Source organism: Taudactylus pleione, unplaced genomic scaffold (assembly GCF_031769625.1).
Source record: "Taudactylus pleione unplaced genomic scaffold, aTauple2 ptg000703l, whole genome shotgun sequence".
Classification (NCBI taxonomy): domain Eukaryota; kingdom Metazoa; phylum Chordata; class Amphibia; order Anura; family Myobatrachidae; genus Taudactylus; species Taudactylus pleione.
In genome coordinates, this window is record NW_028285105.1 from 3,259,511 (window position 1) to 3,278,066 (window position 18,556).

The following is an 18,556-nucleotide window of genomic DNA, read 5'->3' on the forward strand; positions in this document are numbered from 1 at the left end:
CTGCCAAAATATTACGCATGGAATGCTTCTTGAAAGGTTTTTATGCACAGAAAATAGGGAGTCGCTGTAAATGGTCATCCTGGTATCAGAGCAACAGAAGCTCTTGGCCGTGTTTACACTCCACATCCGACAAATTTTAAATGCTTCTATCTCCGAAGTTTGCTTTACACCATTACAGGTCCTAATTCCTTCGAAAACCTTAGGACTGTTGATGGGGAAGTTTGTCACACTTTTCGTGAGGCCTGCCTAAGGAGAGGTTTGTTGGAGGATGATGTGTAAACAAACATTCTTAAATTCCCGGGCAACGCAGTGTATTCCAGATAGTTACCTATAAACTTACTAATTGCCAGCTTTGAACAGGTGCCTGCCAGCGTCTGTAGCCTCACACATCATTACAATGTTACTTTGTACAGATGGACTTCTATGCAGTTGGAAACTGAACACTACAACATCTATATTAACCAGCTAAGAACTGCACTTCAGAACTATTATTCATCAGTACAGCTGACTAGATGCCTTAAACCAGGATATCTGGAGGGACTGGCATACAGTACATGTGGAAGTGAAGCATTGTTTTCCTGAAAAGGTCCCGTAAGTTTGGCACTTTGTACGTATTAAAAAAACTTTTAAAATGTTTTGCATCTGTCCATCTAAATTACTGTGATTTATGAAAAGACTTCTACGGACATAAGATCATCCTTTAAAGGGACGATACCATCGGGAATAGTTTTATTTTGTGTATTCTGTATAAATTATTTTCTGCAAGATTGTTTATAAGTGTACCTTATATTCAGAATCTCTGTGATAGAATACAGACTGTGTATTTATATAAGGAGCTTTATGCAGTATTTATTGGTTCTGTTTTTATGTTTTAATAAACTATATTTTCTCTGTTTAGTCAACTCTGAGATATCCGTTTTTTAAGCACAGGTTTTGTCATTTTTATCTAAAAGTTGAGAAGGGAATGTAGAGATATCAGAAAAGGAGAGAGAAAAAAAAGTGAAGAGGAAAGAGAGAAAAAAAGACAAACATAAATTGAGAGGGGGAGATAGAGATCCCCCTCCCCCAAATAAAAGGCATCTGCAGAGATGCCATCATCAGCTTCCAAAGCTGGCCATCCACTATATAATTTTCTGTCAAATATCTGTCCAATCTGGCTGGTTGGAATGAAAACCCGGTATGTATGGGAGCAAATAACAGTCGATCATACGGTTTTAAACACTGAAAAAATTACAAAAAAAATTGTTCAAATTGGTTAAATTTGTGTGTTTTAACCAATTTGTCTGAACAACCATTTTTGGCTATTTTCCAGTGTTTGTGAGCAAATGGATGATTGTCAATGGCTCACATACATTACCAGGTTTTCATTCCAACCAATCAGATTGGACAGGTATTTGACAGAAAACTGTATAGTGGATGCCCAGTTTAAGGCATTCTAATTAGCTGTTTTCAAGTAGCAGTTGGAGCAGCACTGCTGTCAGCTACTACTCCAACTGTTGAGCCTGATTTACAGAAACAGGTTGTGTCGAGTGCAGTGTGGTTATGTCAACCTCACTCGCTATTGATTGTGCATCATGTACCTCTGTTTTGAAGGACACAACTGTGCAGGATAAGGCAGGGCCGCAAATAGGGGTGGGCTAAGGGGGCACATGACCCAGGTGCTGGACTTGAGGGGGTGCCGGGAGGCTAGGTTGCTGCTCTTGTGGGTTTGGAGCTGCAAGCCGGCCTTGAGAGGCACAGAGAAACTGTGAGTCTAATGTGGTGCCGGTCACAAGCCAATCAGTGCTCGCGGACCGACAGCCAATCAGCAGAGGCTGCCGGTCTGTGAGCTTCAATTTGTTCGTGGGCGGCACCACATTAGAATGATGGCAGTACTGACAGTTCCCCAGCGTGTGGTAGCCCCGTCCCACACCACTCAAGCTCACCCACCGCACGGCCCTGGCAGGTAAGAGAAGGGAGATGGGGCTTTAATGTAAAAGAGGCCTTACTGTGGCATAATGTGTAAGGGGCATTAAAGTAGCAATGTATATGGGTTATTACTGTGGCATAATGTATATGGGGCATTACTGTGGCATAAATGTATAAGGGACATTACTGTGGCATAATGTATAAGGGGCATTACTGTGTCTTAATGAATAAGGGGCATTACTGTGGCATAATGTGTTGTAAGAGGCATTACTGTGGCAGAATGTGTTGTAAGGGGCATTACTGTGTTGCATAATGTGTTGTAAGGGACTTTACTGTGGCATAATGTGTTGTAAGGGGCATTACTGTGGCATAATGTGTTATAAGGGTCATTAATGTGTGGCATAATGTGTTATAAGGGGCATTACTGTGTCACAAAAGCACACACCCTTTTCATCCTCTCTGTGTTGTATTTTTTTTTTGGGGGGGCGCCAAATTATGGCTTTGTCCCGGGTGACAAAAATCCTAGTTTCGGCCCTGGATAAAGGACTGGTAAAGGGCATTGTAGCAATATGTAACATGGACATTGAAGGGTTGTTACATCTTTGGGCAGTATGCTGAGAAAAGCAAGTAAGAGCTGGTCATCATCACTTGGTCTTGTAACTGCAGTTGTGTGAGGACCACCCTGCTGCACTCTTCTAGCTGAAGTGCAGAATACTCAAGGTCCTGTACAAGCACATGAGCTGCTTCTGTCTGCACCACCGCGTCATGTTTGTGTATCTCAAAATGTATCATCGATCCTACTTTCTTTCTGTTGCCTTTTGTTTGTTGCTGGATAACTGTCAAGAGTTTGTAATGGGTCTGATACTAATATGCCACTAAAGATGTCTAATTCTTATAGTTAGTCTCTGAAAATGGACAACTAATAGGAATGTGAAAGGTAGTGAAGCATTCGTCTAATAATGCAAATGTGCAGGAGTTTTGAAAATTACCAGTTACTCTATATAATCTATATAATCAAATTTAGAATCCAGCAGTATTTTTAAACAAGTCAAAATAAATGAGGTCTCTTTGAGGACCATAGTTTTGGTGACAAGAGAACCACATTTACAGTGAGATCTGTTAGTTTTTTGACCTGATCAAATTGTTTGAGCCTGGGGTTCCCTATTATTTAGTCATGGCTTTGATAATTCACAGCACATTCTTCACTCAATGCACTCAGGGCTGAGAAAAGCATCTCAACAAAGGGTGCGAACAGCCAGTGTAACGCCGTCATGATTTGCCATAGGCTCTAAGTAATCCCATCCAGCAACCTAAACTACCCCTTGATAATCATTTAGGACTTTTTGCTGCACATGAACAACCACAAACCAGAAATAAAATGCACTAGGAGAGGATTGGGGATAACTACTAGGAAGAAAACTGATATCTGACTGATCCATTATCATCATAAACAATCCCACTTTCTGTAGCTTTATCATTATTCAAATACTTCTTATCTTAACATGCACCTTCATACTTTGCTTCATTCTCAAAATCATTATTATTTTCAGTCTCAAAACCTTGTGTCAGCTCTTCAGAATTGTATAACTGTACACTTTTGGCTGCCAATGCTGCTAACTTTGTTGTGGATTAAGCTTTGCCAAGTGTGGTTTGTCTACATTAGCTTTCTCTATTTTAGAGTAAATATTAATAACAAATCTAAATAGATTTAATACAAATAAACTGCTATGCTTCTTAATTCGAGGATAACCTGATCTAGATCGATCCATTTGTTTCATGTTCAATGGGCTGGTCCAGCTTTTCTTACCTGGGAGTTAATCTCCCTAAGTATGAACATAACAAATTTATATCACTATAACTTTGTCTCCAGCCATTAAACAATTAACTGAGGTGTGGAGCTGGAGCTATCGTCCTCTATCATATATGGGTCTGGCCAACTTACTTAAGATGGTCTCTTTCCCACATTTGCTTTATATGCTCCAATCTTTATCTATTATTTTAACTCCCAAAGACACTCAGCTGATTACATCTGCCTTTCGTGGGTTCCTATGGGGTGGAGGCAGGCTCGCATTGCCATGTGTAAAATGTACCAGCCAAAACATAATGGAGGCATCAATCTTCCTAATATTCTAATGACTGGCTTCATAACCAAGATAATTATGCCAACACTTCTATAGCGCGCTCTTTCTTACCCGATTTGAACCTTATGTGCTTTCTACACCAGTATGACCAGGAGATATCGGATGAGATAAAGGAAATGCATGAGGAAGGTTTGGCACCTACTCCGCCGTAAACATGGCTTGAATGCCTTTAAATATGTCCATCTACAGTACCTTTAATACGGAATATGGAGTTTCAAGACAGCATGACTTCCTACCCTTTGGAGAATGAGAAAATGAGTGGCATATTGGTCGTTAAAGACTTAGGGCCTGACTTGCGTGCACTGCTGATTGCAGATTCCCGATTATCATGCATCTGTGCGTGAGCAGGACCCATTCTGCGAGTGTGCATAATGGGTCCTGCATAGTCACATGCAGACCCTTGAATGCCGCTGCCTGATTGACAGACGGAGGCAATGGTGATCCCAGCCAGCAACCTCTGTCGCAGTGCTGGGATTTCAAATGCAGCAGGGGGTGTAGTACACCTCCTGCTGCATTTGCATAATAGCAAGGATCACAATTGCCTAGCTGCCTGTGTGCAGCTTTGCAATTGCGATCCTTGTTAAATCAGGCCCTTACTTCATGTGGGTCTTCGGAGACCACTCACGTTCTAACAGGCAGTGGAAATGATAGAAGCCTACCCGGTGGGTTTTCTTCCATCTCAACACTACATAAGTTCTGTTATATGTACATTTCCTGCCTTGGACTAGTCTAGCCTCCTAGATTGTCTACTTTATCTATCACCTCCAACTAGGAGAGCTGTCTCCATTAATTATTGTCATCTCAGAGAGGAGTTGAACCTTTCAGACTTGCAAACAGGTGTTACCCAGTGGTTACCATACTTTCCTACTTATACTCCTAAAGATATCCTTATCATCGGTCTTGTCGTCTTCTTAATGCTAGCATGTATATAAAGTTATTTTTAAATATCTTCCATAATACTGTACTTATTTGTCCCAACATTGTCAGTTTTCGTTGAGCCTGTCGCCCTCTTCTGCCTGTTCTGCCAGTTAGATGCCACCCTTTCCCACTGCTTCGTGGAATGTCCTCTAGTGAGGATTTTTTTGTTTCAAGTAAAGACTCATGCAGAAAGGCATTTTATATATTATTTCCCATTGACCCCAGAATGGGCCATCTTTGGGGTAACACCACATGATCAATGGGTGGCCAAGTACCGTAAACTTCTCTTAGCTGTTAGTTTGGCTGCTAAGAAAACAATTTTACAGACCTGGATACAGCCCTATCGACCTATCTTTAAATTGTACATGGAAAAGCTGTTTCACTTATTCCGTATGGACTGGGTGGACACTATGGCCCGTATTCAATTTGAGGCAAAAAGTCCAGACTGTTCGACTGCTGGATTTTTCACCTCCTTCGCCTGTTTTCGAGGCGGAAAAGTATTGCACGTGTGCCCGATATTCCCCATATTCAATTTCAAAGGACACGAAAACGCGACTCGGCGAAACTTGGGGCTGCGAAAAAAAAGGGAATTTTTAGGAAATCATCCTTGGACCCCCCTAAAGATGTCCAGACATGGAGGATCACTATGGGTACCCCCGTATTTACATGCAGAAGGGAGGTCGGGTTTTTAAATAGCTGCGGCAGGTGCATAAATGCAGCTTTGAAGAAGGTGATGCAGAAGAGCATTTAGCAATTTTTTGGGGGGAAAAATAAATATGCCCATCAAATTTGGGGTACTAGAAAATGGTTGCAAGCATATTTTTAAGTCCCTAAAATGATTGTAAACATTTTTCCAAGGGGGCGTGGCCTGGAGTAGCTAGGAGAAGGGTGCGTGTGGCTGGCTCTCCTGCCTACATCCTGTTGGAAATCCTGTTATTCACGGCTTGTTCCTTTCCAAACTGAGTGAGCAGTGGTGGGCTACTTTTTCCTGCATGCCGGGTGCTCAACGGTGGAATCCTGCTGGGTGCCTATGGTGATTTATCCCTGGTAGTGTCAGAGGCCGGGCTCTCTGCCTGCAGCGTGCGCTGTCCTTGACTCTGGCCCCGGAGGCTGCATAGTGTATTATACTTACCTGAAGTCTCCGTCCCGCTTCCTGGCTGTATCCATTGTGCTGCTGTTGGGGATTCCAGATGTCTGTCTCATCTTTGGATCTCATCCGTCTGTTAAGGTGTTGGGGGAGTGTTGGATGCTGATCGCCACCACTTTGTTGTGGTGCTTCTCTGCGGCTGGTGCGTGGATCCTCCTGTTGATTATGCTCCTGATCCAGCGTGTTGGATTCTCTCTGCGCAAGGTGTTCTGCCCCATTGTTTCCTGATCCAGCAGTCATCCTACTTGGTACTTCTCTATTTAGCTGCTGCCTGCTGCCTCCTGTTCATAAGTGGTGTGCTATGGTGGTGTGCTAGCCGCCACCATTTCGCAGCTGGTTACCTTCTGATCTGGTATTTGAATGTCCCTGCTATACTGGACTCCTAGCATTTTGAAGTGTGGTAGCCTTTATACTGAGCTCCAATATTTGCACACATAATTGCCCTTACTGTGTTGGACTTCCTATATGCTGACATTGATAGCTTTTAAGCCAAGCTCTAATAAGTGCACCTATAATCCTATTATTATTCCTGCTGGGTACTTGTAAAGATGGCTGCCTCTCTGTTACAACTTCTCCAGGCTATTAATGCCTCTACTCAGAGGCTTCTTATTAAGATTGATGGCGTAATGGATAAACCCAAGTGTTCAGCAGCAGTCCACACCTTTAATTGAGGAACACTCTCTAGATCTATCCTGTTCAATGGCGGAGCTCACTCCTGAGCTTAATACCTTCCCAGCTCCTGACTACCAAGATTCTGCTCTGACTTATCTTAAGATCAGTCCAATTGGATTGAAGCTACAGAACTTATCTTAAAATGATTTGCTCTACCTTGTGTATTATTGGATGGTCAGAAGTTTTCAGGATTTACTGTTAATGTTTTATGTGTATTCAATTTCTTTTATGATTTTCTGGGGAGTCAGTGACGGGACTGTCCATACATTCTCGCAGGAAGCTGAGTCCTGGCTGGACTAATATATTTAATATTTTCTTAAATCCACCATTCTGTATTAATGTTTGGGCCCTTTCGGTAACGTTTGTCTTATATAATAGTTTGACACAAAGTATAGTATATTGTATCAAAGGAACGCCATTTTTTTGTTTATAAGGTGGGAGAGTTGGCTTAACCTAGCTCAGGGCCATTAGTATATTGCCTCTATTACCTATGTGTTTTTTCTTTCAATATCCTTTAATGGGGGGAGGGGGAGGGTGTTATGGTAGATTAGTGTAGTATAGTGGGTGGGAGGGGGGCTTTAGGGATCCAAGTATGCCTGACTTGGGGTTAGGTTATGCAGGGTGGTGGGCCAGGAGGGATGTTTTATTTTTATTTTAGGGGCATATGTATTATTTTGATATTTGGATAGATATGGATACTTTATTATATTGATATTTTTTGATATTTTTATATGTGATTTTTATATCTAAGACGGTTGCAATGGGATGTCTGTATCACATCATTCTGTATAATGTATTTCACATACTTTCGGATTCATATGCTCGAATGGTGCCTTCAAGTTGTTTTCTGCTATAAATATAGATGTTAGGAAATACTTAATATATCCTGTTATTTCTATACTAAAGTATACGTATGTGTACACTAATATATATCTGCTCGATGTGTGATACATTTGTTGTCCATATCTGCATTAATTTGATTGATATATATTTGTCATTTTTCTTTTTCTTTTATTGTATGTTTAATAGCACTAATAAAAATTACTGAATTAAAAAATTCTTCAAAAATGCACCTGCCGCTACTACCCGCAATGAAGAAAACACCTGCTGCATACTTTGAAAGCCTCTGTATTTATTTAAACTATTTTAGAAGTGTGTTCCCTATTTTTTTTTTAACCCCAAAATCTTACTTATTTTTTTGGGGTGTCCCGATTTATTTATTTTTTTATTTTTTTGACATACATTAATTTTAGGGGGCATTCCCAGGGGTGCAGGCTATTTTTTTAAGCCTGCACCCCTAAACCCAATTCTGCACTTTTTTTCGCCAGCAAAAGGCTGGAGAAAACTTATCCCTATTTTTTTACTTTGACTTTTCGCACCGGCGAAAAGTCTTTATAATTGAATACGGGGATAATGACAATAGGCGAAAATGACATCATCGGCGATAAATTATCGGGTTTTCGCCTCAAATTGAATATGGCCCCAAGATGGAATGCTTTTTTAAGATGTGGGAGGGCTACCTTACTATTATCCCGCAGGATGTATGTGCCAAAATATATCAACGCTTGAGCCATACCACCTGGTACACTTTGCGAGTTTTAGACGATGATCACCCCATTTTGCAGGAGTGAGCCACATTGCACCAATTTTTATGTTCCCTGGGTGTGTCCCATTATTTCCCTATGTTTCCCAGCAGCAAACGTCTTCCCGGTTCCCCTATGTCCTTTCTTTTGACTGATCGTACTACTTTTCTCACATGTTTACTATGGAGTTATTTATCTGCTTTCAATAATTGGATCATTTGTAACATGTCTATGTCCTTTCTGTTTTGTACTTTGGGCCTGATTCAGACCTGGTCGCTCGGCTGCGTTCGCACGTAGCCTGCCAATGTTTGCAATCTGCGCATGCATATAAAACGCAGTGCGCGTGTGCGTACTAGTCCAAGTGATCGCACCCTGTATACAAACGCTCCACTAGAATGAGTGACAGGACGTGCCGTTTGTGGGTGGTGACTGGGTGGTCGATGAAAACGGGGGAGTGGTGGTGCGAATGCAGGCGTGTCTATGCATCTGAATGCCGTTTCAGGATTGTGCATAATTAAGATGCATCGTCAGAAAAACACGTAACATGTCCAATTTACACACAGCAGCACTCGCAGTGCTTGCGGTAGGGTATGGTCAGCCACAAGTGCTGCGTATGGGTCCGAAGTTACTCGATATTACCAATTGTTTAATACACTTTCTGGACATGACGTATGTTACTAAGGGAAAGTGGGTGTCTTGTGTCAGGCTGGTGGGCGTCTAAATACATACCGCGATCGCATGGCAAGACATAGTAAGCGTGCTAATGTCTTGCTAGCGATCGCAGGATTTGCACACTTTGGCAGCTGACAGCTGCGTGCGAATGCATCCTAGCGAACGGGTCTGAATCAGGCCCTTTGTGCGATGCTTCAAGTAAACGTTTATATAAAAAAAAATCTAAAAGTAGATACTGTACTAGTTACTATCATACCAGATTTGCATTGGAGCAATTATGGACCAAAATATACCTGGACCTACTGAAGTCTCCACTGCTAAAAGTAAAAAAAAGAAAAGTGAAAAATACATAAAATAAAACACGTCATCACCCTTGACCCTATAAATACCTTGAACCTTGAGAAATGCATATTTGGGAGAATTAGACAATAAATAATTTTCTTGATCTGATTGTATAAAAATAATTTAAGCAAGGGGGGCGTGGCCTGGGCGGGCATGGAGTAGGACGCTGGTCCTGCAGCTCTCCAGCCCAAATATCCTGCTGACTGATCCTGTGGCTACCCCGAGACTACTACTTACCCTATTCTGTTAGATATTCTCCTGCTGCCCAAGGGGTATTTCTGCTGGGCACTGGACCTCTGCTGTGCTCTTCTTTCCCTCTGTGCCGTTGGGGCCTGTACTGCTTGCGAATCCTGGATCACCATTATGGTATCTTCATGTCTGCCCCACTGTTTTGTGGGGATTCTACAGGAGCTTGGCGATTCCTGTCATTAGACCACTTGCCGGTGCCTGTTTCCTTGTCTTGACTGGACCCTGGACTTCGAACCCTGTGGCGCTAAGCCTCCGCTGTGTATTCCAGACCACCGCCCACCATCTTGGAGGCCCTCTGCTGGTGTCTCTCTGTCAGTTCTGCTTCCGATATTGATCCCATGCCCTAGAGCTGGTTTGCGAGGTGCTAGTCTCCTGCTGTGGATATTTGCCTCCTCCGGTCTGCAGGCTTTGTCTGGCACCTTTGGCTGCCTTTGAAGCAGTGACTGCTGCTCTTCTGTGTTTGCTCCTGTTCGAGCTCAGGGCCTGATTCAGAGCCGGATGCTCTGACCAGAGCGCTCGCTTTGAATCATGGCCCTCCTACCTAAAAATGGAGCGGCCTCTTGGACGCTCGCATAGTTGTGGGTTACCACCCACAGCTTATGCGAGCATCCATGATGATGGTCGCGATGGTCAAGACCATCACGACCATCGGGCTTGCGACGAGACCCTGCGGTAGGGTCTCGTGGCCGTAAGCCCTGAAGTGATTTTGGCTCTATCAGAAGTGGAACTATATATCCCAGCATGCCCTGCCACAGTTTTAGCATGCCCTAACAGCAAAACTGTAGCAGTGCATGCTGGGTTATGTAGTTCCATAACAGCTGGAGTGTCAAGGTTAGCCAACACTGGTCTACAGGAATGTGGAATAGAATACACTTGAAAATGTTGATAGGTTATTACATGGGGGGGTGTTGGTACATGGACTGCGCTACTGTGCTACTTCCGTGATGTTTCTTAAATGAAGCTTTTGCACCTTTACCAAGATGGCCACCGTTAGGTAGTCCACACATGCGTGGCACCATCTTGTGTTTGACAGACATGTAGTACTTAGCTCCATGGGGGACCTCTTGAATTTTGCTGTACTGCCTACAGTTACATCCTTGCTGCTCGCGCGGCAAATCGCTCCACACATGGCACGAGTTGCTCGCCTGCGATTGGATATGTGCACCCACGACCCCATTGGATTACATGGTGCGATCGCAGTGCGCGCCATAGCATACCATAGCATAAGCAGCCACATGGCGCAATGCGCGGGTACATTTGTAGCGTGATCAGCAACGATGTAAGCGGCTGCATCTGTACATGACCAGACAGTCTGCTGTATGCTCTGATCCATCTCTTCTGCATGTGTGTACATAATTGTGAGTATGGCTGTTCAACATTGGTTCACTGCATAAGCCCAAACTTCTAGTTAAGTCTATTCGGCAAGTGTGTCTACTACTACAATATTATCCATTGGTGTCTACTGTTTAATAGCTGAATATACCACAAAATAGTACACACATATCAACATACCTGTCTTTTGTATGTGTACTTGTTTCTCTGCCCACCCTTCTGTATGTCTGCTAATATCCCCCTTCCCATGTTTCCCCTCCTTTTTTCTTCCATTTGCTCTCAAAACCCACTTTCCACTTGCTCCACACCTCCAACTCCTTTTTCTCTTATCCCCTCTTTACATCTTCTTACTCCTCTTCTGCTCAAAGATGGGCAAAACTAGAGGTGGTGGCTTCTGATCAGATGTCACGGGGGCAAACAAAACCGTATCCAACACTACCTAACCGAAGGATGGCAAGTAAGCACAATTTTCTTATTATAATCATTATTACTGATAATTGTAAAATCGTGTGGAGTAATAGTTTCTATACTGGTGTCCTGCAGATTTTTAGTTTGTAGGTATTCCAATACTGTATTCGATGGAGGAAGATGTCTCCACTATGTGCGGAAAGGAAATTGTGTTTTTCTTGTTTTGGAGGACGTAATTATGCCCACTATGACCCAGTAATCCCCCTGGCTCCCCCTTACTTCAAAACCTGACAATGCCACTGATAGACAACCCCTGACACGACAGAATGTTTTGGCTAGCACTCGGTGGGACATTTGATGGCACCTTGCAGGACCTTTCTGGGCCAGCCACTTATGGTATCGGATACTACAGTCCAATCTGCTGGCAACAGGGGGAAGGAATTCCTGAGATCTGCTCCTCACTTAATTTCCCTACTGGCTGAGTGCCACTAACCCTCTCTCCTCCAATTGGCTGTCATCTGTTGGACAGTATGCATCACATGACCTGCAAACACCATTTCAGGGTACAAAGCTGTGGAGACGAATGCAGAGTGCCTATGGAAAGAAGGTGAATGTGGGAGGGTGGAATCAAATGGAAATGGTGCGAAAGGGTAAGAAGGCATACTAATTTATTTGGTGAAGGTGGGTGTGAATGTTTCAATAGGTGGGACATAATATTTTATTGGTTGGAGTAATTTATTTGATGGTGGGGTAATATAACCTAATAGTGAGGTAATGATGGTGCCTGATAATTATAGTGGGGTGGATGGTACTCTCTATTTATTTCTGGGTGCTTTGGGGCAATTAATTGATGAGGTCTAAATTTGATGACAAGGGAGGTGTACTAAGTATTTCATGTCAGAGAAGTTTAAATTCAGTGTTAAGTTTAAGTACTAGCTATTTAATGTCAGAGCTGTTGGGGGTGTAGGGGGTAGGGCTGGATGAGGGAAAGAATATTCGATTATTACTAAACTGTCTATGTTTTATGTACCTATCCAATTTTTTCGAATGAGGCTCCAATATTCCAGGATCCAGACAATCGCCAACTGAACATATGACAAGAGCAGTTGCAGGTAGTGAAGCTTCAAGATCAGGTAGGAGAGACCAGAAGATTCTGCCAACTGTCCTGATTCTGGTAGGGTATTCCATAATTTAGGTGACTGAACAACTTAGTCAAGACTTTGGTCCAATTGCATGGACAGTTAGAAGATATATCCTGCTTCATACCGCTCTGCCCATAAAGACGGAATGCGTGCCTTAGATGTTTGTAATGGTGATGGCACTCTAAAAGATATTTTTACTTTATCACTCGAAGTGAAAAACTATACCAACCCCTGGTTAGACAATAATGCTGTAGCGAGAAATAGACTAGAGAAACCGACTCACCTTTTATTAACCTCTCACAGGTGGTCTGGAAATTCAGGTTGCTAACTAGCTGTCTACCAGACAGAAGCTAAAAACCTGGTGCATATGAATATATATTTCCCCTTGACAACTTCCCCAATGTTTTTGTCAACTATCCCCCACTCCTGTTTTAACTTGCGGGGCAAAACAAAACAAAAAATTTGGAACAAAGCATCTGCATTGGGCAGTTGACTTATTGGCCTATGCTCTACCATGAACTTAAACTTTTGCAATTCCAAGAACCTTCTAGTTATTCTCCTAGTGGTCTCTTTATTTCCAGATATCCAATTCAACGGCGCATGCTCTGTAATAAATCTAAATCTCCTTGCCATAAGATAGTACCTTAGTGTTTCTAATGCCCATTTACTTACCAATGCTTCTATTTCAACAGTGGCATAATTTCTCTCATAAAGATGAAATTTTAACTTAAATAAGAGGATGCTCTTCACCGTCTTTGTTCAGAGACAGAGCAGCACCTATGCCTACATCTGATGCATTGTTTTCAACCACAAATTTAAGACTAAGTAAGGAGTTATCAGGACTGGTTGGATCCACAGCGCTACCTTCAATGTCTGAAAACCCTTTTCTGCCTCAGGATTTCACTTAACCATAACTGACTGTTTAGCCTTGGTAAGGTCGGTCAAAGGGACAGCAATGGTGGCAAATTGGGTATAAATCTAAATTCTATAATACCCTGTAATTCCTATGAAAGCTCTCATCTGATTCTTATTGAAGGGTTGTGGCCAGTTTTGTATTGCCTCAATTTTATTAAGTTGGGGTTTATCAAACCTTTGCCTATGGTGTATTCAAGATACTTTACCTCTTCCATCCCTAAGCAACACTTAGGACTGTATTCAATTAGTGCGATAAGTGCCGTAATCGCAGTAAATGATCTCACCTATGATAATATCATTATCGCACCTTCGATTTTGCGGTAAATTATAGCACCCATGATAATCGGATAGTGTAAAACAGGCGAAATGTTTTCACCATCTCAGACCAGGTGAATAAAAAATGCAAAATCCCTATTTTTGCCTAAAAATGTGGGGATTTTTTTCACAACCCTTTGGACAACCCCCACCCTAATGATAAATTACCCCAAAAGTTTTCTGTAATTTGAGTAATTTGGCCAAAAACGACTGGTCAAGTTTTGGGTGAAAAAAAAATTGTTGAAAATGGGTTTAACATATTGGGTATGGTATTTCGGGGGGCTATATGGATGCAACAGGTGTTTTAAACATTGCACTAGGTTGCAGCAGATGTTTTTTTTACTTTAAAAAACAGTTATAATGGGACTTGACCACTCACTATGTGAGTCTTCAATTATATCTAATTCCAATTCAACATTTTTCTATGATTTCAAATGGTCCTTACCACTTGGCCAAAAATATACTTTCTACAGTGGGAGCCAAAATAAGCACTCTGTCCTCAGGGGCAAAGGTGTTTAACTGGGCATTACATTTTTCATGCCTGCTCCAAGTGCTCTCTCACTATCAACCTATCTGCAGCTATTCTTTCCTGCATCTGAGAAACATGCTCAATAACCTTCTTATAAGGACTGGGTTGCCCCTCCCATTTCTCTTTTTGCAATATCCAGCAATCCCCTTGGGTTTCTTCCATAGAGCTAATCAAAAGGTGAGAACTTCACTGAAGATTGTGGAACAATCTAATGGGCAGCAATAAATGGGGTAACAAATACTTACTCCTAGATGTTCTGCAGTTATATGACCATGAGTCAGGTTTACCACTGTTCTTCTATATGCCTTAGGAACTATCAATTGTTCCACAAAATATTATTTTCTCTTGGGCAGGGTAAGACAACATACTATCATGTTGTAAGTGGTTTCCATCAACCACTTTTACATTTTCTCTAGCCTTTTTCTCCAGGTTCCAAGTCTATAATCTATGGATGTTTATGTTCATTCCACTGCTCAGCACCCTTTTCCCAAGGAACAGTCTTACCATAGGAGATCATGGAGTTTGTCGTTGCGGGACTAGGGATCGTTGGGGTAAACTCAAGCTGCCACATACCTCTCCACCATTTCCACAAGATGGTCTGCTGTTTTAGGGTCCTAGTGGCTCACCCACTTGTGCAGAACTGCAGACAGGGATTGTAGATATTGGTCCATAATAACCATTTCAACTATCTGTGGCCCTGTTAAGGTCCTGGGACTGTAGCCACTTCTTTGTGAGATGGATGAAGTCATGCATTTTGGAGAGGAAAAGCTTTATCCACTTAACTCGTTGTGCTCGAACAGACATTGTGACAACCAAATAATTAAAATTTTGGTTTTTAGTTTGTCATAGTACTTGGCATCAGCAAGGCTCAAGTCAAAATATGCCTTTTATGGTTCTACTGTCATGAAGGGTGCCAACAGGCTTTCCCACTGACCATTAGGCCAACTTTCCTTCTCTGCGGTTCTTTCAGAAAGTTAAATAGACTTTAACATCATCACACTTTTTTTGTTTGCTGAAAATGACTATCCTGTAAGGAGCTGTAACTAGTTGTGACATCCCTGGAACCATTTCCAGACAGGGCTGCTAGATGCTGCACCACTTTTTTAAAGGCTTTGTGGTCTTGGTTCTGTTGTTTCTGGAGTTCATCGATGGGCAATTGCTGTTGCCTCTGGATCTCAACATTCAATTTATTTTCCCTCCGGATCATCTCAACGGCTAATTACTGCACCCTGGAAGCCCCCTGCTGAACTGCGGTAGCAGTGCCTTAACTATGGCTTTCATTTTACACCACCAAGAAGTTCAAAAAATGTCTTTAAAAAAAAAAAAAACAGGTGTCTGTCACTTTAAATTTTTCACATAGATTTTTATGGCTTAAATTTAGGTGCAATGGTCACATTCTCCACCATGTGTTGCGCGATCAGGTTAAGGAGTGCCGTTATCTGAGGTAAACAGCTGCACTCTGCATGCAGCAGCTAATCAGTGTCACTCTACTCCATGGCATTGGTACAAGTATCTGCAACTAATTTTATTTGAGTGCAGACAGTAAAAAAAACAAAAATAAATCCTAGCCTGTCTGGCTCTAAAATAAAATTCCTGCTCCCGAGGTATAAGAACCTATTGTCCAACTCACAATACAGTGTTTAGCACAGCACTTACATTCACAAACAATGGTCTTTCTCTCTGCAGGTCTCAACCTGCTCCACAGGCAGTGAGAGACAGACTAGATAAACTGATTCATTTTTTATCAGCCTCTCACAGGTGGTCTGGCAATCAATGTTGCTAATTAGCTAATTGTCCACAAGACAGAAGCAAGGTACCTTTGCACTAACATTAAATATTTCTGCTGTTTTCTTGACAATAAAGCACATTGCTGTACACATATTTATTGCATATATTGCAAGCCGTTATGAATATTATAGCATGTCTCTGTACTCTCTAATCACAGTTATGTATATCTTTAGCCTCTGCACATTAAAAATTAGCTGCTCCTGTTGAGGACTGCCATCGTCTTCTCTCACTGTTCCACAAACAGCTCGTCATTCAAACAATAAAAAGTCTCACAATGTCAGTTTAATTTCCTGAGCAATGCCTCTTCTATCCTAGCTCATTCTTTGTAGACAGCTCTGACACAGCAATACCTGGCAAAGGACTGGCCCACAGGGGATTAACCCCATTTGAATTCAGCATTCAATGCCATGTGTCATGTCCTTTCTGTCTCACAACCTGACAAAGAATGCCTTCCATTAGCCTATGGGTCTAAAAACAAATATTGTGTGTTTGGTGTCTGAGGCTCTTCTTGGAACCAAACATTTAATAAGTATTAGCTTCAATTCCAAAATACTTAGTGGATCTTAATCTTTTTTATTTTTTGCATAGGATCCTGATTAATACACTGAGCCCACATCCATTACATTTATAAACTGAAATTATTTTAGACACCTGATACTAAACAGCAAACTTATAATCGAATATAATAAATGTATTGTTGACCACACAGAATGTATACAGAATATATCACTCAACTTCTGCATAGATAATTCCTAGTCAGCTTAGCCTGTGTTAATTTATATTAATAAGGTAAAATACATTTGGGAACTTTTAAATACCTGGACTCAGACAAACATTATTAAGTTCCTTGGTTTCATTATTTGTCACCAACATGTGACATCAGGGAATTCACATAATCTGCACTTACAGTTTGTAAACTCTGATGGCAACATATAACCCTACAGTGAAGACTATAGTGACTATTTTCAAAGTTAACAATATTAACAGAATGACTCCATAATATGTTCTTTATGTCTAATTAGTGAAATACTTTTATTATTATTTCCATTGATGTGTGGTCAGGTGAGGCAGAGCCTTTCCTGTCATACTTAGGTATACTCCAAAGTTTTGACTATAAAAATGATTAGAAAAAATTTCAGAAAATATAATAAATATCTTCTTTGTATTATTCTAATCATTTTTACAGTCAAACCTCTGAAGTAAAAACTGTAATTCAGGTGAGGCACTGCCTCCCCTGTCTACCTTTTCCGCACATCCCTGATCAAAACTCACCAAATTTCCAGCACTATATACTGCTGCACATTTGTATAATGTCCACATGAACCCCTGGGCTCATATATGTATCTGTAAATTTGGCTCTGATACTAGCCAGTGCCTCCACAGCCATTTATCTCACTGCACGTCACTAATTATTTCTGATATTATTATCTAATTACAATTGGTAATTATTTACTCACCGTTACAAGCAGACAGGTTGTTGCCTATATGTTTATAACCTTCTTGACAATCCCATTGTCCTATTCCTTTGGTGCTGCAGAACCCAGTGAAAAAATAAAGTGTCCAGAAAACAGTTAATATAAGGAACATAATCTCTTCTTGTGACTGCTGTCCATAGGCTACATGTCACTTGTTTTTCATCCTGTGTAGCTCTGTGCATGAAGGGAGTCCTGTCTCTTGTACACAGCCTTTCATATCCAGCAACATTTTTTTTTTTTTTAGTAATCCAAGATTTTTGTTTTCCGCCTGTCTTTTTATTTACTCCAACAATACTCCGACCTCTCCCTGTATACAACCGTCCTAATTAGTTATGCTTCTTGATTTTTTCTTTTGGAAGCAAAGTACGAAATGCCAGGCACCCTAGTGACGAATGTAACACGTTCAGCCACTACAGTCTGGGAGAATTTCTTCCACAGTGTCAGAGCAAATTGTTTTGTGATAACCTTCCTCTTCGTGGTGTACAGTACTCTATGCCAGGTTCTGTCTTCCCCAATTACTGCCTCCTTTAAAATGTTTCCTTGCCACACCTCCCTCCTTCTTAGTGCCAGCAGAGTGCAGCCCGTCTTTGGTATTTTCAATACTGGGAACGAGAGAATGCAGACTAAGGACAAACACACGACCACTTGTAATTCCTGTCATATACTGTTATACGGTGTGGATGGTATGTAGAGTGGGTATTATGTAGTTTTATATGATAAAGGCAGCAATCTTTAACAACCTTGGTTTGACACTACATACGGAGTTCATTGTTATTTAATTATGTTTTTGAAACTCACTTGAGTCGTTGTTGAAGGATTTATTAAAAAGTTACAGATGATTTATTTTACAGTATTTTTTTTTTATTATTTTTTTTTTAAACACATGAACTATTAGAAAGTTGATTAAAAGTGATGACAAGTTAGTCATAATGTCCAGATGGGAGACCGTCTACCATAGTATGTGTAAAAAGAACAAATGTCTGGATCTTCAGATAAGCACTGAGCTAGAGTGACATTGCA

General features: G+C 41.4%; 1 protein-coding gene across 2 annotated transcripts in view; it reads right to left on the minus strand.

Moving 5' to 3' along the window:
• The window catches only part of EGF (epidermal growth factor), a 162,105-nt gene extending 144,086 nt beyond the window's left edge, over positions 1-18,019 (minus strand). For both annotated transcript variants that reach the window (XM_088456410.1, XM_088456409.1), the window contains exon 1: positions 17,519-18,019. In XM_088456410.1, coding sequence (XP_088312536.1) covers positions 17,519-17,648 — 130 coding nt within the window. In that variant the 5' untranslated portion in view covers positions 17,649-18,019. The remainder of the gene's footprint in view (positions 1-17,518) is intronic.
• Between the last annotated feature and the right edge of the window lie 537 nt (positions 18,020-18,556).